At 46.2% G+C, this 24271-nt stretch overlaps 1 protein-coding gene across 1 annotated transcript; it reads right to left on the bottom strand.

Annotated features, from left to right (window-relative positions):
* Positions 1-6690: 6690 nt before the first annotated feature.
* Positions 6691-21702, bottom strand: LOC119388709 (carbonic anhydrase 7). Its single transcript, XM_049415075.1, has 7 exons — positions 21624-21702; positions 21090-21122; positions 19187-19366; positions 10358-10509; positions 9984-10076; positions 7564-7794; positions 6691-6945 (listed from the first exon to the last, which is right to left on the bottom strand). Exons 1-7 carry the CDS (start codon positions 21700-21702, stop codon positions 6826-6828), a joined length of 888 nt encoding a protein of 295 aa, XP_049271032.1. The 3' UTR covers positions 6691-6825.
* Positions 21703-24271: the final 2569 nt, after the last annotated feature.

Genomic DNA, 24271 nt, shown 5'->3' with positions numbered 1-24271 from the left:
CTCCACAAATGGCTCCACACACGCGACCATCTGCGCGCAAAGCCGACAAGCCAAGCACAGAGCCAAGCCAACGAACGAAACTCCATGAGGAATGCGGATTTGGCTACGTAGTCCGTGATAACGAGCAGGTGTTTCGGCAAGCCATCATCATCATCATTGTCGCCAGCTTTATGTTTGTTTTTTTTTGTAAACAGTGATGGCGGCTGTCTCTCAAGTGCGCTGTAGCGATAGTTTTGCACAATTTAAGTGTAGCATGAATGCATTTCAGCAGTTTTCGAATGTAGTTAATGTTGCGAGAGTAGAATATTTGCGCACTCGTGTTTCAAAAATTTCGTTAATGAGGGACTGCGGTATGAATATTTTTCGTAGTCGCGAGTTACGAAATGCATTGATTCCTATGGGTGTTCGCCGGTGCTCCGAAAATATTTCGTTGCGGTGAGAATTTCGTTCCCTCGTAATTTCGTTATCGCGGGTTTCGACTGTACTTCTTTGACGACACGTTCCACTTTCGTGTTATACCGATTCCTACGACAGAGGGATCAGCTATCTTTTTTCTTTATTTCCGGTTGTACGTAACACAAACGGGGACAACAGAATTTTTTTACAAGACACCACAAACATGCAAGCGCACATCTACCGTCAGCCAGTGGATGAACAACATTGTGATTTAAAATTCCTTTATAGTAAGCAGGGGTTCTACTCTAGCCAACCATGAAGGAATGCATTCTTTTGCTTTTTCTACCTCAATCAACCGGGTCACACTTCCTTGAATATTGCCACGCCCACTTCTTGTTTTATTTTGATGCACTCGGATTTGACCCGCAAGAACGGTTAGCCACGCTCGACGCTGACCGCGCCGCAGTATTCGAGAAGCTTCGTGATTGTAGTGGATAATTTTGTTAACATTGCGCGCAGAGCTTGCGCGACCACCAGTGATAAGGCTAGAAAGTTCGATGCGTGATGTATAAAAGACGGCGCGTCCCAGCCATGATCAGTTTTTATCGACGGCCGACGCCCTGTTCGCCGCTATCAGTGTACAGCATGTATTGCTGTAGTTTGGTTTTCATTTCCCGGCCACAAGTTCGGCCAAATAAAGAGTTTCATCTTGAGCGCGCCGACTGCTGTCTTCGTGGACGTCACGACCACGTGACAATATACTGTCTTGCTGGTCTTCTGTCCGGATCACAGTAAAATCCCGCCATTCGTGAGCGCCATATACTGTGCAAGCCAATCATCATGATTAGGTCAAAAGGTAATCCGTCCTCATTGTTTATTGCTAAGTACCTAATTCCATGAGGGTCTAGCGGAACTTCTTTTTTTATTGTCCTCTACAACACGTCCCAAAAGTACACCCCCTCCCAACAGTGCAGAAAGACGTGGTCAATTGTTTGAGGTTTGTTACAGATTAAGCATTTGGAGCCCCATGGCATATAGAAACCTCGCTCCTCTAAAAAGGTTCTTACTGGTAGTGTTCCCGTATGTAATTTAAAAAAGAAAGACTTTGCACTTGGAGGTGCTTCCATTTTTCAAGCCCGTGTAGCCGTACTCCAGCTGGATCTGTGGAAGGCTTTTGATTGTGTCGCCCATGTGTTTTTGTTTGCAGTACTGGAGCACATTAACGTTGGTAAAATAATTGCTGACGGTGTCGCCCTGGCATATCTGAATGGTAGTACAAGTCTAATAATCAACAAGACACTGGGGGCCCCCATTAAAATTAAGCGTTCAGTTCGTCAAGGCTGCCCAGTCAGTCCAAGTATCCTAAGTATCCCAAGGTTCAAGTATCCCAAGAAAGACTATCGTCTTTAAAAATACACAAATAGGACTAAACGCTGTCAATCGTCGCTCACTTGTCACCTTACTTGCCCAACTGGGTTGCGGAGCGGCTGATATGCCTCCGGATAACGTTTCGGCGGCTTCTCCGCTATGGCCTCCAGTATGGCATATGGGGCCCTGTAGTGACCGCTCCCATGGAAACCGATACCATTCTTCGTGAGCTCCCTCAAAACACTGTGGACGACAAAGCCTTCCTGGTTAGCATGAGGAGACATTCTACGGGAAAGGCACAAGTGCTGTTTGATGCCAATACCCTAGCTATGAATTAGCGAAACTGAGTCCATTGTCCAGTTGGTATATACACACGTCTCCTCTCTTTCTCTCTCTCTCTCTCTCTCGCACGTCTGGAAAAGATTTTGTGCCAACTGGACGAGTCTTACAAGTTCCTTCATTGATAGCTAGAGTATTGGCAACGAAGAGGACTGCATATATTTACTCGATGCCTTTGTATAAACTTTTTTGATACATGCCTTGCGGTACATTCTGGAAGAATAGCAGAAGAGGAATTGTTCGAGGGGCTCGTTTTTTGTTGTTGTTCTTTTGTTAGACACAACCTATTGAATACAATTGACAATTAAGCCATAGAAAGCGTAAAAGATATCATTTTGTTTTATTGAACTGGTGTGTAGAAGTTAAGTGAATGAAAGTGGGCAACGATCAATTTTGCCGTCGGTGTGGCCCGAACCCACAAACCTAAGATTACGCGTCCCATGCTCTACCAATTGTGCTATGATGGCGGTCGTTCCCCGTTCACTTTGTCTGGAAGACTTTTTTTGTCGGTGTGATGTTCTGAAAACATCACACCGATGACCAGGTGTTATTTACACACCAAAATCAGCCAGGTGTGTCATTTACAGCGAAACTGTAAATGGCACACCTGGTTGCTTTTGGTGTGTAAATGGTTGATCCCTCCGTATAGAAATTGGTATAACACGAAAGTGAAACTTGTCTTTACAAAAGTAGTAAATTTTCATTGTAATTTAGTAAATGACAGCTTGCACAATGTCTGTTGGTGTTTGGCGGCTATAGCACCGTTTGATGTGGACGCGCATAAGATCCTACTGGCACATATCCATCCCGACGACTAGCGTCGATGATCATTATTAAACTTTTGTGGTAGCTAGAGGAGTTAACATAAGCCCGGACAAAGCGTATGGGGAATCCCATGCAAAGATGGCATCAACAAGCACACAGTCACATGTACTCGATATGCGCTCATGGGAAGCGTCCTCATTTGAGGAGAGAAGCGGCAAGATGTGCGCTCTCCAGCAATTAGGTAACCTACACCAGCATACACAAGCATACACATGAATACGCTACCACACAGCGCTTAAGGAACGCGAGAGGCAGAACATGTAGCTTGAGCCGTGAACGCACGAAGGCGTCCGGCAGTCCGCTGGCGTGTCTCTCATTGCAAGAAAGCACTCACTCCAATTGTATTGAAACGAAATGGAGTGGAAACCGGGGAGCGAGCCTCCGCTGCGCTGAAGCTACCAAAGCGCGTCCAGTCGGCGCTCGTTAGTGTCATGACGCAGTAATTCACCTCTCCAAGACGGCGACACCGTCCCACACGAACAAAGGTCGCCGTGAAAGGGAGAAGGTGTAAAATATATCGGGCTCGTTTCTAAGGGCGCATGCATGAGCGTCGGTAGCGTAGAGGGTAAAACTCCCGGCTCCTATCGATGCCGGCGGAGAGGTCGTGGGTTCGACTCATAGGTCATGCAAATCAGTGAAACTTTTTCTTGCGGTTTTTCTTTGTTATCCGTTCGTTAGCATTTCACCGACGTCACACCCGTGACGGAAATGATGTCAGTGAAGTTTTAGTGGACCCGAGGATAAAACACTTTTGTGTTAAAAAATAAAGCCACGCGACGTCCTCCGCGAGCGATGACATCACATTATGACGTCATTAGTTAACATCAGGGATCGGTATGCAAGTGGGCCGATCACGGAGGGAGTGCGACACCAAGGGGAATTGTAGAAAACTTAAGTGGAGAAGTGCGCCTTTCGTTCGTGTTTGGCCACGTCAGTCGGGTCTAGGGCGCTGCGCTGGCACTGTCACGTGTGGCAAGTATAGGTCTATCGCAATTATGAGCAAGCCCGAGGAGGAACGCGCTGACGAAGAACGCCTAGGAGAGCAGGCACGGGAGTGCCCCCTCTCACTTCAGCTGGTCACCCACCTTCGCAGAAGGGAACGACTCCGAATTTTATTCATCGTCACTGTCTTAATCCTCGTGATGAACACCTTCTCTCCCTATCTTTGCACCCAGTGCTGGGCAGTATCGAAGATACATGTATCTTAGATACTATCTTAGATACTCTTTGAGTATCTTGTATCTGTATCGCGATATGTCTCACAAAACGAGTATCTGTATCTGTATTTCCGATACATTCAATAATGTATCGTGTATCTTAAGATACAAGATACTTCTATCGCAACACAACCATGCGAAACAATATTCGCTGGCCAAGCTCCGCTTCTCCAGCTGGTACTGGTGCCACTAAGCCATCTGAATAAGTCTTAGGGCAGTGACGCAATTTTATTTTTCCGCCAGAGTACCCCAGTGAGGGCAGAAGATGAGGAAGACAAGCGCGCGGACGTCTACGCCCAGCCCACGTACCTTTTGTTTGCTCGATTTCTTTTCTTTTTAGTTGCGCCAATGCCGCGACACTTGCTCTTAGTCACTGTCCTGCGCCGCGTCTATCGCGCAAATTCTGATGTTGCTACAGTGTCATTATTGAATATTCTCTTGCGTGTTGTCTCGCGTCTTGCTCCGTAACGAAATGTGATGCGTGCATGAATGGGCTTCCTTTGCGTCACGTGGATTTTACATATCAGCGAGTTGAAGGATCTCGTGGATGTAAGTTTGACTTGCATGCCATGAATTAACCTATATGCAAATAAGAATCTAACAACGATAGCACCCCTGGTACTGACGCTAGATCTAAAAGTGCCAGAGTTTACCTAACAGAAACTATCTTGGCGTACCGTAGTTTTCACTTCTTCCTACATTTATTCAAATAATTTATGAAATCATAATTTGATTATTAGCAGTAGTGCTTTCTTAGCTGTCATTTTGCATCCCTTACATTACCTAAGTCTCTGCACTGTTTTTCCGGTCTGGTCACCGCAGTATGTCTTTTGCAACGCGCTCCGAAAATAAGATATAGGTTTTATTCTTCTGTCTACTTTATTTCCACTACTGTTTACACATTTACACGTTGCCAAGGCGATTTTGAAAACAAATATATAATTAGGTGGGCGTACTTTGAGTAAACAGTACAAAACATTCTGCTTACCGCTTAGGAAAATAGCGAAATTGAGCTTGCATTATAATAATGGAAATCATTAGGAGCCATCTTAAAGATGTTAGGAAGGAGATTCGAGAAACTTTGTTTTGCTGAATGCTCTGTTTTGCTCATGAACGTTCTGACGAGTCGTTTCAGGCAATTTTCCATATAGGCACTGAATTTTCTATTGTCTCAACAGGTAAGTTGACAATAATTCATGCTCATAGCTATTAAGGGCGCCGTCTCTGTTGTGTTTCTGTGCTCATTCAATGTGAATGTTTGATACACAACCACCTCTCTATTTTACTTACATTTTTTTCCTGTTTCAGGCTTTCTTAAATATTTTTCGCATTACTAATCGCCACGTAATGGGAGCTATAAGTGGCAATAGCGCGAATAGCGGCGGTGTACTGCGACGTTTTATGGAACTATTAAATACGTCTGAGACGTTTCTGTGTTGCACATGTTCTCTCGTTGAAAAATAATTGCTAAAAAGATTGCACGTTACTGAGTATCTCAACAAAGAATCTTTTACGCCAGCAGATAAGTAGAATATGACAATTCATTGCAGTGTTACGTCATCTGCGTATACACCAGGGGTCTCAAACTGAGCTTATAGCCAGCAGGCCGCAGTCGCGAAGTTTAGTTGCAAGGGCCGGGACAGTGAAGATGGTGGCAGAGAGTTTGAACAAAATGACGTTTGAAAGGCAGCCTTTCCCATATCTCATATATAGGTCATTTCTGAAGGGGATTTGGAGTCAGGATTCGAGAAACATCGATAGCGATGTACAGAATGACTGATATCTGGACGCGGATTCTGAAATATAGAGTTTTTGTCCCACGGTTATGTTTTAGCACATGGTGACCACGTGTTCCTTACGAAAGGAATGCTTGAGACCAGTTATGTCTGTGCAGCTCACGAACATACTTATTTAGAAAATAAAAACAAATGAGACGAAGACAATCATGTCTGTGGGCCGGGCCGCTAGCGAAATGGCTCAAACCCTTAATACACCATGCGCCCCCCCCCCAAAAAAAAATAAAAAATGTCGCTACCAGCGATGTTGCTGCTGCACATCTGTCCGGACATACGGTATTGTGCAAGCTGTCTTTTACGGACAAGGTAAAATTCCACACCGGTATTCGCGCCGTCGTGCGAAGGCTTCTTACTGAAGTTATTGTGATTATATGGCAACCTGCTAGATGGTCGGCAAGCTGTGCAAAGCAAGTACCACTGTCAGCGAAGTGTACAAAGAGTTGTCCTGTGAAAAAGCTAAAACAAACCCCAATAAGTTGTTTTGGAGAAGGAAACTAATGTACTTTGAGCAAGAAGGGCAAAACTTTTGAGATACTAACAGACATTTCATTCAAGTGAAACAAAATAGGTCACAATTAAGGAATTTTGAAGCAGACATTTTCGTGCATAGGCATTTGCTGCTACATTATATGGATCTATAATAACAAATTTGAGAATGTATCGAAGTATCTTAAGATACAATTGCCAAGTATCGTATCGGATACAATTATTGCGGCAATATCTTGTATCTGTATCTCCAATACTTCTTGCCTGAGTATCTTGTATCGTATCGCGATACAATTTCAAAGTATCTTTGCCCAGCCCTGTTTGCACCCAATCCTCTCCAACGTTTAGTAGCAGTGCCGAACTTTTTGCTCGGCTTGCCTGTCAGCTTGCAAATCGTGTCAAAAGTTCGTGAAGACGGGGCGGCCGTTCAAGGTAGTGACGGGACGGAAGTTGTTGACGAGGTGCTCGGGGCTGCTTCCGTTACCATGGTCCACTACTAGGTTGCGGAAGGCTTGCAGCTATAGAGAAGAAAGAGTAAAGTAGCTTAAATATCAGTCAGGCAACGCTAACAACATTTGTAAAGAGCCTCTTTCACTGAGAGTTGTCGCTATTGGTGTATTGAGATGTGCGATTGATGGACAACTAACTGACTTATTTATTTATTTATTTATTTATTTATTTATTTATTTATTTATTTATTTATTTATTTATTTATTTATTTATTTATTTATTTATTTATTTATTTATTTGTTGAACGGGAAAGTGGGTGACGTGCCCCAATAGATTCCTTTTGACATTTCCCACTGTGCACCACTTTGACAAGACGCTTGCGAGCATGCTTGCTTAGGAATATTTCGATCCTATTCTCAGTTAAATCGGCTATTTTGATGTGTTTTTTAACCGAGCAGCTTCTCCTGTAAGGATGGTTGTTTCTTGTCGGCTGTCTCTCTATGTTTCATTTTTTTTTGTACTTTACTTCTCACCGTTGCTACCTTATCTCACACCCGCCGCGGTTGCCTTGTGGTTATGGTGCTCGAACAATTATTATTATTATTATTATTATTATTATTATTATTATTATTATTATTATTATTATTATTATTATTATTATTATTATTATTATTTATTCGACGTGCCTGTGCTTCGCTGATTCCGCTCGGTTGCGCCAGCACAGTCCAGGTGACTACCTCAGAGCACGGCGGTGTCGTGAGCGAGCCCTGGTAGCGGTAGTAAAGCTGCGGATCCTGGGGCATCAGTTGTCGCAGCGGCGGGATGGAGGTCAGGTTCACTCGCGTGGTACTTCCGCTGCTCATCTGCCGCAGAGCTCCTACGATGGCGCTTAGCGCCGGGTTGTCGCGCGGGCTGACCTGTCACAGAAACACAACACACAGGAAGCGGCACAGCTACTTTGAGGAACAAATGAAGTACAGAAGAAAAAAAAACGCCAACCTATCCACGCACTGCGTGGGGGGGGGGGGGGGGGGGGGGGGCGATGTTGTGCGAAGCAGTCAGCGAGGAGCTGGCTATGATTTATGATGGCTGCCAAGGGGCGCATGGGTTGCGCCAATTAGACATGGCAAGCTCTGAGACTTTAAAGTGCGATAAAGCATCTGTTCACGCCGTTTCCGCGTATAAGAGCGCATCTGGGCACTACTGCGTCGTCTTTGGATGTCAAAACAAGCAGCGCAGCAGGAGGATATTACTTAGCGCGCTGTCTGCGACGATCACAACGCTCCACGCGAATCTTACCGGAGCGCCGTTTTCAGCTTCGCCGCCAGTGGATAATTGTAATTCATACAGAAAAACTACGAGCCGGGTGAAAATGCGCGAGTAAGTACACTAACTGCGTGTATTCTAGCTTAATGCCCAGTTATTCCATTTTATGGGACACGCAGCTGGGTTGAAGGCAGACGCAAGCTTTGTGTGGGGTTGCACTTAGTGCCCGATACCGTTCAGCGTGTCCTTTGACGAAAATGTAGCGCGAGGTTGTGCTTTCAAGCAGAAGCAAGCAGCGTGCTTTGCCACCTTTAGTGATATTGATGTCATTCACACCTTCAAGATTACAAGTTTTCGCCTTCAAAAGGTAGTAAATGGTACGGTATTTTTGAACAGCTGGCCCGAACTTCGTGCTATCATTGCAGTGTTTGATGTTCCCAAATTTATTTGGACACAAGACATCTGCACAGAATACATAACATTGGCACGTAGCGAAACAGTACTCCCACCAATGTCCTTAACGTCGCACACGCAGGCGTAGCGCTAGCTCAAACAGTTAAATGTTTAGCATATGCTTGCACAGCAGGCCTTTAATAAGGGACAGCGGGATTCCGCCCATCTCGATACCGGCTTAACTAAGAGTAGCACAGTTTCGATTGTGAAGCATCATCGTCGCATGATTAAAATATCGCAGATAACTTCCAAAAGGGATCGATGAACGATACTGCAGATGGTACTCTCTGATTTCACGCTTTTGTGAGCAAGACACATGATTGGAAGAGCGCTCATACAAAAAAATTACGTTCCACGAAGCTACCCACAAAACGCACACTAATTATGGCGCGATATACACGTTGAAATGATGAGTTTGCATAAAGCTTTGTTCGCTACTTGCAATATGCGGCAACAAAACATTGTTTCACTCTTTCGCAAGCTGCATGTCAATTACGGCTCACGCGTACTGACAGTGCGGACATTTTTCACAAATATAGCAGCGTACGTACCTGACTAACTTGCTTCCGCAGCCGGCACAGCACGTAATGTGGACATTGTGGACTCGCATTGGGGACTCGCGGACAAAAACAGCGAAAATCTCCAGGCTAGAAAAAACGCTAAACACGCTCTCTCCGACGGACTGAGTTTCGGAAGTTTTGCGTTTGCTTTGTGTAGCGTCTGCTGGCATGGCAGACCGGGGATGTGGTTTCGCCGCGCTTGCGATAGATGGCACGACGCGCGATGAAAATATGGCGGCACCCTTTGAATTCGCTGTGTTCAGGCCCGTAGCCAGGAATTTTTTTCGGGGGGGGGGGGGGGGGGAGGTGTCCCCACTTGCTGAAAACCTTGAAATTTTGAGAAAAACAACTATTTTTATTATTTATTTTCGGTAAAAACACATACATCACCAAAAGTTCGGGGGGGGGGGTCGGGTCCCCAGCCCCCCCCCCCCTCCCCCCCCGCCTGGCTACGGGCCTGGCTGTGTTCTAGTTAGAGTTCTGGTCTATACTTGCGGACAGCCTTTTTTTGGCAATGAAGTTAAGGCTACACAGCCAAATTGCGCGAATTCTACCGCTAATTAATATACTACCACATTTGCGTGCTTGCTCGTTTACTGTATATATGGGCTATACAGTAAAGGAGCCTAATGTGTGTTTTATAACGTATATGTTTCCTAAAGAAGGCATATACCGTACATAGCTCCTGTAGGAGCTATATACATTAACACTAGCGGCGTGTAGGTGAACACGTCATCTCGTGCATAACAGCAGGACGCGATAGCCGCTGCACAGTCTCTGATTATAAATCCGATTACCAAATCCCATTGCCGTCTACGGTTGTATACCTGGAAGAACACCGCAACCACCGCGAGACCGTCACGATGCTTGAGGGCCTCTTCACCCGTGCTGTACTTCGTGTTCATGTGTACCAGGTGCATCTGGAATAGTGAGGACATGTAACGTAAGCAACTCTGCGAAATCACAGCAGCATATAAACAAGACAGATAGATAGATAGATAGATAGATAGATAGATAGATAGATAGATAGATAGATAGATAGATAGATAGATAGATAGATAGATAGATAGATAGATAGATAGATAGATAGATAGATAGATAGATAGATAGATAGATAGATAGATAGATAGATAGATAGATAGATAGATAGATAGATAGATAGATAGATAGATAGATAGATAGATAGATAGATAGATCCTACCTCTATAGGAAAAGTGTAGCCATCGATGCGGTGTTCGGAGCCCAGGCTGGAATTACTTCCCCAGTGGAAGTGTAGTTGCTCAAACTTGTACCATCCGTTCAGGCCCGCACCGGTGATCCGAACATTAGTGGCTTTGCTGGAAGATACTTTCGCTGTTTCAAGAGAGTCAAAACACAGTTACAAGCGCGAATTATTCACCTCGCTCCGCTTGAAGTTCATGCTTTTTGCGCAAGTGCCGTAAATGCTAACCTTGAGCATGAGAGGGCACGGCGCTCCATGGAGGAACAAACTTGGCCGAAACGATACTGCGAATGTCTCGGTGTCTACTTTGAAATTACAGCGGCGCGTGTTAGCTTTGATAACACAAGACGATCTGATCGAGAAGATACGCACGGCTGTTTCATATAGTGGTAGAAAAATTGGAATAGTCGGATTTGTGACGTTTAATTCATGCCCTGCGCCCTTCGGGGAAAAAGAAAAGTCGGAAACAGGAAACATACAATTGGAGAAGGAAGACAGACGGAAAAAGCGCCCACTGGCATAGTCAGGAGAAGGTGCACACACACACACACACACACACACACACACACACACACACACACACACACACACACACACACACACACACACACACACACACATATATATATATATATATATATATATATATATATATATATATATATATATATATATATATATATATATATATATATATATATATATATATATATATATATATATATATATATATATATATACCACAGCATGCGCCCAAGCCCGTTGCCGCTCTTCGTCATCACACTCGGCCACGCTGCGAAAGGTGCACCTCTGAAAGAAAAGCAGATTTCGGCACTTCAGACGTCTCTACGGACACAATTCTTAATACGCGACACATGCCCGGCAAAATTGTTTCGCCTCCTTCTGTCTGCGCGCGAGTCAGAATCCGAGGACCGCACTCGCCAAGTGTTCTCGCCCAGTTGTTTCGTAATAATAAAGGGCCCTTCGAACTTCGCGCATAGTTTCTTCGCAGGGGACGGTGTACCTCGTTGCACCCACACCTCATCGCCGATACGGTATGGCGGTGCCCGACGGCGGCGGCGGTCGTAATGTCGCTTTTGCTCCTGTTGGGCATGCATTATTCTCTTGCGCGCCTCGGTTCGTATTTTGCGGCAAAGTGTCCCTCGTGCAGCAGAACGTCCAGGTTGTACAGGCGTGTCCAAGGAGAGTGTAGCGCCAAGTTTTGGTAGTTGACCGTAGACAATTTCGTAGGGAGAGGTTCCGGCTGAACTTTGCAACGCCGTGTTAACTGCGTATGCAGCTGCTTTGAGATGCTCGTCCCAGTCGGCCTCACCGGGCTTGTTGCTCGTACAATACGGTGCCAGTCGAGCTTGTAGCGTCTGGTTCGACCTCTCTGTCAGGCCGTTCGCCTGTGGATGGTAGGCTGCCGCGAAATGATGCTCAACCCCCGCTTGCCGAAGGTAGGTACGGAGCTCACGACTGCGGAAAGTGGTCGACCTGTCGGAGATCAGTTTCTTAGGGAGGCCGTGTCTCCATTCGAAGTGGTCCCGCAGAAAGTTTATGACGCAAATGGCGGCAAGGGAAGGCACGGCAGCGACCTCTATAAACCTTGACAAGTAGTCCACAGCGACTATAATATATCTGTTGCCTGCTGCCGATGTTGGAAAAGGCCCGATGTGGTCTATTACCACAGTGTGAAAAATTGTCTCCGGAGGCGTAATAGGTGTTAGTAATCCAGGTTGACAGCCCGGACGCCGTTTGTGTTGTTGGCACACTTTACAGCTTGCAACGTACGAACGCACGCTCCTGTCCATTCTCGGCCACCAAAAGCGCTCTTGTGCTTTGCGCAATGTTGCTCGGTAGCCTATGTGGCCTCCTTCGGGTGTGTCGTGGATGGCACGCAGAATACTCGAACGTAAGGAAATAGGAATGACCAAAAGGTGGCGTTCGTCTTGCTTCTCGACCCAACGACGACGATACAGCGTGCCGTCGCGTAAAGCAAATTTGGCGTTGCGTCCCGTGTCTGATAGGGAATTCATAATGGTGTCTAAATCTTTGTCGATGCGTTGGGCATTCGAAACTTCTTCCTGGGAGAACATGATCCAGTCTTCGCGGTTTTGCAGGGAGCGTTCCTCGATTGGGTTTCGCGATAAGGCATCCGCAACCTGGTTTTGTGCCCCTGCGCGTTGACGGATGTTGTAAGTGTAATCTTGCAGCCGAACTATTCACCGCGCACACTTGTGTTTGAGGTGCTGTTTAGCGAACATCCACGCCACAGCGGAGTTATCTGTTACAATAGTGAATTGTCGGCCAACCAGGTAGTGCCGGAACTTCTCGTCAACGCTCCAGACGACAGCCAGGCGCTCTAGTTCATTGGAGTGGTAATGGCGCTCCGCGTCAGACAGTTTGCGGCTGGCGTAGGCGACGACGTGCTCACGTCCGTGCGGGTCACGCTGTATGAGAACGGCCCCTATACCAGTTTGACTTGCATCGGTGTGTACCTCTGTAGTCCATTCTTCATTGAAGTGGCACAGAACAGGGCTATGGGTCAGTTGATGTTTAAGGGTCCGGAAGGCGTCGTCCTGCGATGGTCGTCCCCACTGAAATTGTGTTCCCTTCCTTAACAGGTCCGTGAGCGGTGCAGCTGTTGACGCAAAGTTCGGGACAAACTTGCGCAAGTACGACGCGATTCCCAGGAATACCTGCAAGCTGTTTAATACAGGTTGGCACGGGATAGTTGGTCACAGCTTGAATTCTTTCAGGAAGGGGCTGCACGCCGTCCTGAGATATGGTATACCCGAGATAGGATATTGTCGTCATGCCAAACTGACATTTCTCCCGGTTAAGGCGGAATCCAGCGCCATGCAGCCTCTTCAGAACTTCGTCGAGGTTTCGTAGATGCTCTTCTTCAGTTACACCGATAACAAGGATGTCGTCGAGGTACACAACGCAGGCTTGGTCTTTCAGCGAACCCAGTACTGTATTCATGGCCCGCTGGAACGTGCTTGGGGCGGTTCGCAACCCGAAAGGCATACGGTTAAACTCGTACAAGCCAGAAGGCGTACGGAAAGCCGTCTTGCACTTATCCTCTTCGGCGACGTTGATTTGCCAATACCCCGCTTTCAAATCCAGAGATGAAAAGAATCTTGAATTTCGTATGGTGTCAATAGCGTCGTCAATACGCGGCAGCGGGTATGAGTCGGGTATGGTGTGCTTATTTAGCTCCCTATAGTCCACGCAGAATCGTAGGCTCCCGTTCTTTTTGCGGACTAAAACGACAGGCGCAGCCCATGGACTAGAAGACGGCCTGATTACATTAGCGGCTAGCATTTCTTCTATTTGTTCGGCAATCACGGCCCGCTCTCTTTCTGCATATCGCCGTAACGGCACAGACACCGGCGGATGATTGTCAGTCGGTATACGATGTTCTAGTAAGCTAGTGCCAGGGAGCTGCGCAGTACTATCGGCAAAAAGTGATGTGTGCCTTTCGAGCACGGCTGAGATTGAGTGCAGCGTTGCTGACTCACCTTGGGAGCTTTTATCCGGAGAAGTACTCGGGGTCAATCCACGGATGTGGACGCCGTCGCCATCTATGGTGAGCTGTACTTGACCTGACATGATGTAGTCCGCTCCCAGAACCATGTCAGCGGGTAGGTCCTCGAAGACGGGAACGGCGGAAAGTAACTTGCTCCCGGCTTCGGTGTGTAGCTGCAGGTCCACCGCACCTACAGGGAGTACGCTGCCGCCGAGGCCCCGTAGGGGCGGCTCGGTCCAAGGCTGGAGGGTGACTGGGGCGTGTCGGCGAAGCAGCGCCGTTCGCTGGGCTCCAGTATCCACGAGTGCCATGAGCTCACCGATGCCGTCGACGCGGACCCGAACAGTTGGAAGTGGCCGCGCTTGGAACTGGATGGCTTGGCGTGGCGTTTGTGGGCAGTCCTTGTATCCATGCCCCAAGCGCCCGCAGGAAAAGCATCCGCGCCGCGTGGTAGCGGGTTCCTGTGGGGAGACTGCAGGAGCGCGGCGTCTTGCAGTTTCCTGCAACTCTGCTGCCTGTCGGATAAAAGCATCGATGCTTTGATGGACTGTCTGCACAGACAGAATGGCCGCATGCGTCGAATCGTATATGCCATCGATGACGTACTGTCTGGCTGCCGGAGAGGGCCAGGCAATATCGCAAGCTTGCAGGAGGCATAATTTGTCGCAGATGTATGCGGCAATGTCATCAGTTCGGGCTTGCCGGCGCGACCGCATCTCCATGAAGAGAGTGTTATAGGCTCCCGGAAGCGGTGCAAATGTGGACGAGAGGGCCGCACACCAAGTAGTCCATGAGGCATACTTGCTTCCCTGAAGACGATTCCAGGCTTCGTAGACTCTGGCCAAGAGTATTTAGTGGCGACAGAGTCGACGGTCGAGACCCAGGTGGTCGGATCGTGCTGAAACCCGTGAAATTCCGGCATAGCAGTCTCAGGTAGCGGCCCAGGTGCGGCGCATCCAATGGCGGCAGTAGAGCTGCTTGCCATGTTGGTGAGGCGTTGCGTCAACACGTCCAAGAAACGGGTCATTTCGGAGTCGCCACCCTGTGGTTGAGCCGCCGTGGAGGCCTGGACGCCTTCCCCGGAATGTAGTGGCTGCGAGTCCGAAATCACTTGCCCGCTTCGAAGGGTGATAGAGGCAGGCGGATTAACGTCTTCTGATGGCTCTGTGTTTCGCGACTGCGCCATTGTAAAGAGAGAAACAGGAGACAACGCCCGTTCGTGGGCCGGCTGTTCTGATGATGATGATGATGATTTCCTTGATGCATGGCTCACACCCACTCTGGGGGATTGGCCAAGAAACGATTAATTTTAGGTAGAAGTGACCACATATGATTTCTATGACTAATGAATTATAGAGTAGCTAGAAAAAATGCATAATGCTAATTTAAAACTCCGAATTAAAACCGCCCTGATTCAATTAAGAATTTTTGTACAGCGGAACAGACATCCCGGTGACAATGACCTAATGAGGAGGCTCCCAAGGATAGAATATTAGAAGTAATGAAATCCAATCTAATTCGATTAAACGCTGCTTTGAGAATGTTTTTCCTTAGTAAATTGAAACGGTTACATGATAAGAAATAATGTTCAACTGTTTCGTCCTGGTTACAAAACGAGCAAAGAGGGGAGGGAGCCAGACCAGATCTATGCATATAAAAATTTAGTTTTGGAACGCGACGTCGTAATTTAGTAAAAATAACTTCATCTTTTCTGGTTGAACAAAAATTCCTGGGCCAAGGGAACAAGAGGTGTCGATATTCGTTTAGATGAGTGATTAATGTTTTGCCGAAGTCTTGAATTATGGCACGCCTTCTAAATCTGTCACGAATTATGAGTGCTGTTATGGGAATAATTGAGAATATGGGACCACTGAGAGCGGCTTTCGCCAGAGAGTCCGCCATTTCATTCATTTTACAGCGAAAGCTGTTATGAGATCATTTCACCGGCCGTTTTTGGCGCCGTAGTTGTCCGCCGCCGTCGCCGCCGCCGCCGGTGTCCGTAACCAGTATCGATCGAAATAAGAAAAAAAAAATTCCAGGATGGAACGAGGTTCGAACCTGGGCCCTCTGCGTGGGAGCCCAGCATTCAACCTCTGAGCCATTCCGGTGCTTGAAACTGCTTGGCAAAAAGGTCCTATACAGGCTTCATGTCGGGAAGGAACCACATTAGCATATGCAATATAGCGTGGTAGAAGAGTAAAATAAGCACCAAGCGTCGCACAACGCGAATTCTGCAACCAGGCGTCACACAATGCTAATTGCGCAACGAGTAGGTTGTGAAATGCTTCCAACCCATTACAAAGATATCTACCATAATTCTTCGTCATCAACAAACAAAGTGCGCATAATGCCTTACATGTGTTTAGCAGGTACCACGGATCTCCGTAAAATGACGAAAAATGGCAGAGTGCCTGCTGCCCTACTTCTCAAAAATTAGAATGATTTAGAGCGTTGTGGGTTCCTCGCAAGTGCACTTGTATTGGTTGCCAAGGAAGCCTATAAGCGCAGATCCATTTCCTCGGGGTCTCAGTAAAATTACAATGCTTTATAGCGTAGTGGGTTGCTCGCAAGTGCACTTGGATTGGTTGCCAAGGAAGCCCATGAGCGCATGATCCATTTCCTCGGGGTCTCAGTAAAGTTCTGCGCCCCCGCCCCCGTCTCGCTCCCACGTCAACGTATGTTATACAGCATGACGGGAGAGGGAAATAGCGAGCGGGCGTCACCCAATGCAAATTACATAACTGGTGGGCCGTTTAAAGCTTCCAACCCATTACAAATGGCTGAGCCATAATTCTTCATCGTCATCAGTCGTCGCGTCAACAAAGTGCACATAATGCCTTACAGACGTGTAGCTGGTGCCTCGCTTCTCCGCAGAATGATGTATAATGGCTTAGTAGGTGCTTCCCAACTTCACAAAAATTGTGATTTATGGCGTAGTGGGTACCTTTCTAGTCTACTTGTATTGTAGCCCCAAGAGAGCTTACAACGGGCTCTAGAAACGCCGCTCTTCCAGCTTTCGCTGTGACTGTGCTGCGGTTTCAGCGCAGGGCTGGCGTTTTTTATCCCTTTGCGTCCCGGTACCCAGATTAATCTAATTAAAGTTACGTGGGTGGGAACAAGAAAATGAAAAGTACGTGATAATTGAGATTCGCTATTTGCAGCGAGTGCTGAACACAAAGATAATGAATCTGTAATTATTGCAACTCTTGAGGTTGATGGGGTCAGCTTTCGTAAAGCCATAATTACCGCTAGAAATTCCGCCGAAAATACTGATGAGAAATCAGGAAGTCTTAATGAAAATGACCAGTTGAAGGTCTCAGAGAAAACACCAATGCCAGATTTTTCTTCGGATTGTGAGGCATCTGTAGCTATGATATTTGTCGTATGTATCCCCTCTAAATGTCTTTGTAGTAGGCCGTTTAATATCTGATAAGGCAAATTTTTGGCATGATTTGGATATATATTGTCAAAAATGATTTTAAGGTTGTGCTTTTCCTTGTCAATGGAAGGAACTTCACTCAGTTTAACATCTAAGGGTCCAATAAGTGCTTGTACGTAACTCACCTGTGGTGTATGAAACCGAGGCCAGTAAGATTGAAAAAATAACGCTGGGTGAGACATGAAAATAATTTTTAGTTTTATAGGATATTCATACATCTTTAGAAAAGTTTGTACCGTTAGTATCCTAAATCTGCACAAAAGAGAGGGCAATCTTGCCTCTAAGTACAGGACATTATTGGCTACGAATTTCGGGAGTCCGAGGCATAACCTTAGGGCCTCCCTTTCCAGCAGTACAAGTGGACGCAATTTATAAGCTGGTGCACCGGAATATAAAACACATCCGAATTCTAATACTGGGCGTACATACATTTTGTATATCATAACTAGTGTGTCTCTTCGCATCCCCGATCGACTGTTGCAAAGTCTTCGTAAAACTCCTAGCGCTCGTACTCCTTTCTTTGTTATGTATTCAATAAGTGTTTGCCAGAGGAGACGAGTATCATAAATTATTCCCAGATATTTTACCGTGTCCACTTGTGGTATGTTCTGCAGGTTGCAAGTTAGTGTTATATTAACTGGGTTATACAAAGGGAAAACTATCACTGAGCTCTTTGAAACATTGAGACATAAATGGATATCCTCTAACCAATTTTCAATGGCGCACATATACGTTTGTAAGCGAGTATATAGGGAATGTATATCAGAGTCGGACGCAAAAAATGCTATGTCGTCTGCATATACGTATGTGTATACACCATCATGGCTGGGAATATTGCTCAGCAATACATTAAAGAGAAGAGGCGAGGTGACTGCTCCCTGAGGAACTCCTCTTGACTGACAATGTATACCTGAAGAATGACCTTTTAGTGAACATTAAAATTTCCTTCCAGTTAAAAACTCACTAAACCACCTCACTATATACTTAGGGATATCATTAAAGTTTAATTGATCCAATAATATTTTATATTCTACACTATCGTAAGCTTTTGAGATATCCAATGTTACCAGGGCTGCTATTTGTCTGTGACGGCGCGCTAATTTAATTCTGCTCTCCAAATCCACATGTACATGCCAAATAGAACATCTAGGTCTAAAGCCAATTTGGAAGGGGCTGAAAATCTCTTTCTCCTCGACCAATTTCATTCTCTGGCCTTCGTCCTTCTCTTCCTCGCGCTACCCCAGCATGCGCCCAAACCCGTTGCCGCTCTTCGTCATCACAATAAATATATATATATATATATATATATATATATATATATATATATATATATATATATATATATATATATATATATATATATATATATATATATATATACGTGTGTGTGTGTGTGTGTGTGTGTGTGTGTGTGTGTGCACACGCACATAGATAAATAAAATTGACGTCGTACTCCTCCCCCCATTCCGCCCCCCAGTCCGCAGAAATAACTTTCTGGCTACGCTCCTCACAGCGTCCTTCAAGCCCGGTTGTCGATTCTTCTATTTCCAGAGTTTCGTTTCCTCTAAAACGCTTGAAATGCAACTAGTGGCTATTTCATAGCTGGACTCCCTTAATTATGGTGCGAATGGTTTGGACTAGCTGACTTTTTCAAAACCGTTTCACGGGCCCTTTAAACGTCGTGTCAATGTGAGCTGTTCTATTCGGTTCTCTCTTCTTGTTGTTTTTTCCGTAGTGTACTTATGCGACTCCGGGCTCAGCTTTTTTTCCATCATTGCATAAAATGCGATAGTTCTGCAGGAGTGTGCGGAAAGATGAGACGTATTCTACGTACCCGTGTGCCCATCGTTGACAATGGATACGTTTCGCAATGGATCGAGGTAACCATAGTAATTGACGACGCCGAGGTACTCGTCGTAGGTTGTACTACTCCACACTAAGTCAATGGGTGATTGGTAGGATCCACCGCACTGGTTCTGCACGTCCAAATCAAGATTCGGCCATTGGGCAACCCCTGAAATATAAGAGAGCGAAAAGTTCAAATAGTGAAGGTAACTGTAGCCTGATAATGGCGACTAACAAAAAGCCTTACGACGAAACATGAGAGGAAAACCAATTTTGTTTAATAATAGGTAAACAACTGTGTAGTGGAACATTGCATGTACTTTTTACAGCGGAGCTGTTATGGTCGAGGTTTGCCGTGTGTCGTAGATATAAAATTATCATCATCATGTACCGGCATGCGCTTAATGACCGCCCAAGCATTCTGTACAGATGGTTAACAAGAGGAGCTGAAACGTGCCCAGCAGCTCTGCTGGGACCCAACCTTGAGCGACTTACTGCCAGCTGCGCCAATTTTTCTGTGTACGTTATCTGTTATGCATGGAAAATAACAGTCAAGCAGGCGAAATGTTTTCAACTCTTCACGAAATGTTCGTGTGCCTCCACTTCGTTATACAAGCTCCAATGATAGTGTTATGTATCAAACCGTGGAGTAGACCACCACATTTCGAATGCTAAGGCCCAATCCACACAAATATTGGCCTTAATCGCTGGGCTGCAATAACATACTGAGAAACGTTTGAAACGGCTTTCCTGATACAAAACAGACCACGGATAGACCGATCGTTGTTTTGTAAAAATGCTTTCACACAGACTATTGTACGGTTGTTTGCAGAGAACAACTGATCGTGCACCGGAATGGATGAGGGTGATAGTAGGATCTTGCAGGTGTCCACCAGTAGTGCAAGCACAAAAATGATGCCCTATATACAAAAAGTATTCTGGCAACAGCCAACAGTTTTATCGCTTCCTGCGGTAACTCAAAATATATGCGCCCGATCCGAATGGCAGCTTACGCATTTTAACAAATGACAGCCCGCTGGAATAACAAGTGCGATTAAGTCATGGGTGTTCAAGTTATCGGGGTCAGAAACGAACACACATGTCTATTTTGGCATAGGAAACACCTCTGAATCATAAGGCAGCGATTAGCAAAACTACACTTTTTTGCAGAAGAACTGACATTTGGGCAAGTTGGATTTTGTTGAACATATTGGGTGGATTCAGCGCGATACAACGAGGACGGAGATGAAGAAGGGACATGAACACCAGCGCTGTTCGTGTCCTCGTTGTATCTCTGTCCTCGTTGTATTGCGCTGAATCCAACCAATATGTTCTACACTTTTTTTTGTATTAAGCACTCATTCATGGCAACGACGGAAAGTTCACTACGGCATGCTGACGTCATTAAGAGGCAATGCCTAAGAAACAAACAAACAACGAAAAGCAAGACAGCAGATTTGAAGACATACAGCAGTGCCCGAACAATTCACTTGTCGGCAGCTTCTTTGCTGACACTTGTTACTCCTAACAAATATCACTAAGGTGTCAGGTAACGGACGAATGGCAGCTGCTGCCTGTTTAAGCATAGCGAGATGCTCTGAATTCCGAAGCCATAATTAGCACACCTATATTAAACATTCATTCAACGAAAAAACCTTCACTATGGCACGTTGACGTTATTAGCAGAGAATGCGTAAGAAATAAAGTATCCAGTTCAATTTCAATTTTTTTACCAGGAAACCGCTTTCTCCAAGAAATAACTTAGAAGAATCACGTGATACTGTCCATCACTGCTAAAGTTTAGCTTAGTTTCAATGCCTATTCGTTGTCGTCTGTGTCATAACGTTCGTAGCAGAACCGTTATACATCTGGACAGCGAGCACGAAACTCACCATCTCCGTAAGTCCACTCATCCTCGCAGTGACCTGAGGTTGGAAACAAAAAATGGAGTTAGTGCGGGACATGTAGCCATACCTGAAGTCTGAAAAACCTAGAAGCCTGCGCTAATCTACGAGCAGTGACAAGAAACTCAGGTTCAACGCCACATTCAGGTGCCTTTTGTTGATTTAGGCTGTAGTTTTCCAGAGAAGACAGTTTTAAATGTGCGAGCCATTCCACTTTGTGAAAGTACATGACCAGCGAAGCTGTTTAGCATACGACAGAGAGGTCACACGGCGAAGGCCAGTTTGGTACCAAAGACCAGGTTGTAAACGCGCTCATCAATATTCAAACTGGGCACCGTTTACCGCGACACAGCAAGGTGCACGCCGCCACCAAGTTGTACATTAAGTGGCGTTTGCTCGCCAAACCCACAAAGAAGACCACATCCTCCGCTTAGCGCCACGCGTGCATGGCTTTTTTCGTGATAGGTGGGCTTCACTACAACACACATTCCGGGAAAGCCAGCTTTCAAAGACCAAGCTCACACCTTTCCCCCTCAAAGTTGGCTTCACTTCCAAACACACGTGCACTGCTCGGAAGAGGTCTTTCCGGGGGCAATACCATTGTCTCATATCAGAATATGAAGGCACTAGGACCTTTTGTAGTTGTGTTAATCATTGTTTCCTATTGTCCCGAGGAGCGCGCGACCAAGCTTACACCGATCCTCTTAAAGTCGGCTTCACTTATGACCACGAATGCATTGCTGGGAAGACATTTTTCGAGGGGCAATATAAGCCATCCCATATCAAAATATGATGCCCCTAGGGCACTTTTTGTCCTTTTATGGTTTGCTTTTGCACATCGCTTCCAGCGTGGATGACTGCCGCCATGTCGGAGTGCCCGTGGGAACTGACCACTGGCCCACAGACTGGAAAAATGTGCGGACCGATATGCTACTTCGCTATAAATAATTACTCGCGTTTGTACGAGGAAAAACCACGATATGATTACGATGTACGCCGTAGTGGAGGGCTCCCGGAAATTGACACCACCTCGGTTTTTTTTTAACGCGTACCTGAACCTACGTACACGGTCCTGTAGCATTGCAGTGAAATTCAGCAGCCAGCGCATCTGTACAGCCAGTTTTTGTTTTTTGTTTTCTGTATGAACCACCAGGTTTTTCGCTCTACGAACATTAGGGAACATTTTGGTGGATGCCAAAAAAAAAAGAGAAGTCAGGACGGGACATACTAATAAGAAGTGACAGCAAGCTGTACACGCCATTCCGTAAGTTTTTATAAACGAGGCTTGCCCAAAGTGCCGAGTCGTGCGCCTGTGCTATAAATATTCTACACGTGTCAAAGGCACCCTTAATGCGATCAATACTGACGGCGGCAGCGTATGCGTAGTCAGAGTTAGCCACGCACCGTTTTGTTTCCCACCGAAAGCCTTCCACTTTTTTTAGCAGCCGGATGTTTCAGAACGACAGTCGCTCGTAAAAGCAAAACGAGTACCAAATGAATTCCTTTTGGTGAGAGCTGCTACAAAGCAGTATCAGAAGTCAGCGGAACTATATTTATCGAAATGTACCGTTTGAAAACGCAGTTCATACGGTCGAGAAATAAGATTTGTAGATCCGGCTGCGGATGCGGATGTTGTTTTTTGTGGGCGTCCCGGGCGGCAACTCTCACGGCAGACTAACAATTGCGGCGTGTAAGGGCATAATTGCGCGAAATGGAATGCCGAAGAACTTTGGTATTGGTCTCGCGAGGACTTACTACGAGGGAATAGCGCCGGGAACTGCAGGAGTGCACCTCACTGGGCTGATTGGTACGTCATTACAACGGGAACAAACAGCGCTACACACTGGACAGTGATAGAACGACAGACAGTGCTCTCTTAGTTCAGTTGTCAGTTCAGCGCCTTGTCTGTCGTTGTCACCATCCCGTGTCACTGTTTGTTCCCGTTGTACCGAGTAGCAATGATTTACTTCGCCAACAGCTCGATGTATTATTCATGTCCATTAACATAATAATTTAAGAAATGTATGATAACGCACAGGGCTCACTTTTCAATGACACTCCTGGGCTATGTGAGAGACGATGTAATGACGTGTTGACATTGAGTATGACTAGCTTACGCTGTGACACCAAGGTGACACTGTTCGCCGTGACTGTGACACCGTTCACCACGACACATCTGACCGCTCTCGCTGTCCTCCACAATTTTAAACCAGCTAAGCCCTGGCCCAGCGCTTTGCAGACAGAATGCAGCTGAGAGAGAGAATCAGAGAAAGGCAGGGAGTTTAATCAGACGCACGCCGGCTTTGCTACCCTCCTCTGGGGAAAGGGCTAAAGGATGAAACACTGAGCAACCTAGAACGCGCTCCCATCACATAAGTATAACTTGTACTTATTGAAGAGCATTAGGAAGCTGCCCAGCCTCCGCGGTGGTTCAGTGGTTACGGTGCTCTGCTTCTCACCCGAAAGACGCGGGTTCGATTCCGGCCGGAACGGTCGCATTTCAATGGAGGCGGAATGCTAGAGGCCCGAGTACTGAGCGATGTCAGTGCACGTAAAAAAAATAAAAGAGAACTAAGGCGCTCGAAATCAACAGAAGCCCTCCAGATTCAATCTCGCATAGCCCGAGTTGCCTTGGGACGTTGAACATACTAAACCAATCTAAACCAGGAAATTTACCAGGAATCGTAGAAAACTGCTCGCAGTCTATACTTACATGCGGCCACCAGAATGAGAATGTAGCCCAAAGAAACTGCCATGGAATACGACGGTCTTGTCAACGAACGCCTCATGTTTGTTGTACGCGTGTATAGCTCTGTGATAGTAACGAGCCAGCTGAGCTGGCTTTTAGCTGACTGTCAATGGGAGCCGATACGCAGAGGTTGTTGGTAATGGTAATGGAGCGCTGCCGTTTAATCTATCCATCACGTGGCGCGCGGACTTATTCCGCTATTGTGGGAAAGGAAAGAGCAAAACTGAATTGTATAGGCTAATTATTTGGTGAACGCCAGCCAGACCCACACGCGCAGGTGGAAGCTAAACCACAGCTGCTCTTCGTCCCTTGACTCAGCTTTCTTGTTTCCGGTGCAACGGGCGTCATATATGGTGGAAGCGGCCATCGCAGCGCAAAGCAGGCACCAACAAAACAGTAAAAAAGGACAGAGGAAAAAAAG

The sequence above is a fragment of the Rhipicephalus sanguineus genome, chromosome 4, assembly GCF_013339695.2.
Source record: "Rhipicephalus sanguineus isolate Rsan-2018 chromosome 4, BIME_Rsan_1.4, whole genome shotgun sequence".
NCBI classification, from domain to species: Eukaryota; Metazoa; Arthropoda; class Arachnida; order Ixodida; family Ixodidae; genus Rhipicephalus; species Rhipicephalus sanguineus.
The sequence above is the reverse complement of the archived record's forward strand: the minus strand, read 5'-3'. Positions and strand labels throughout refer to the sequence as shown.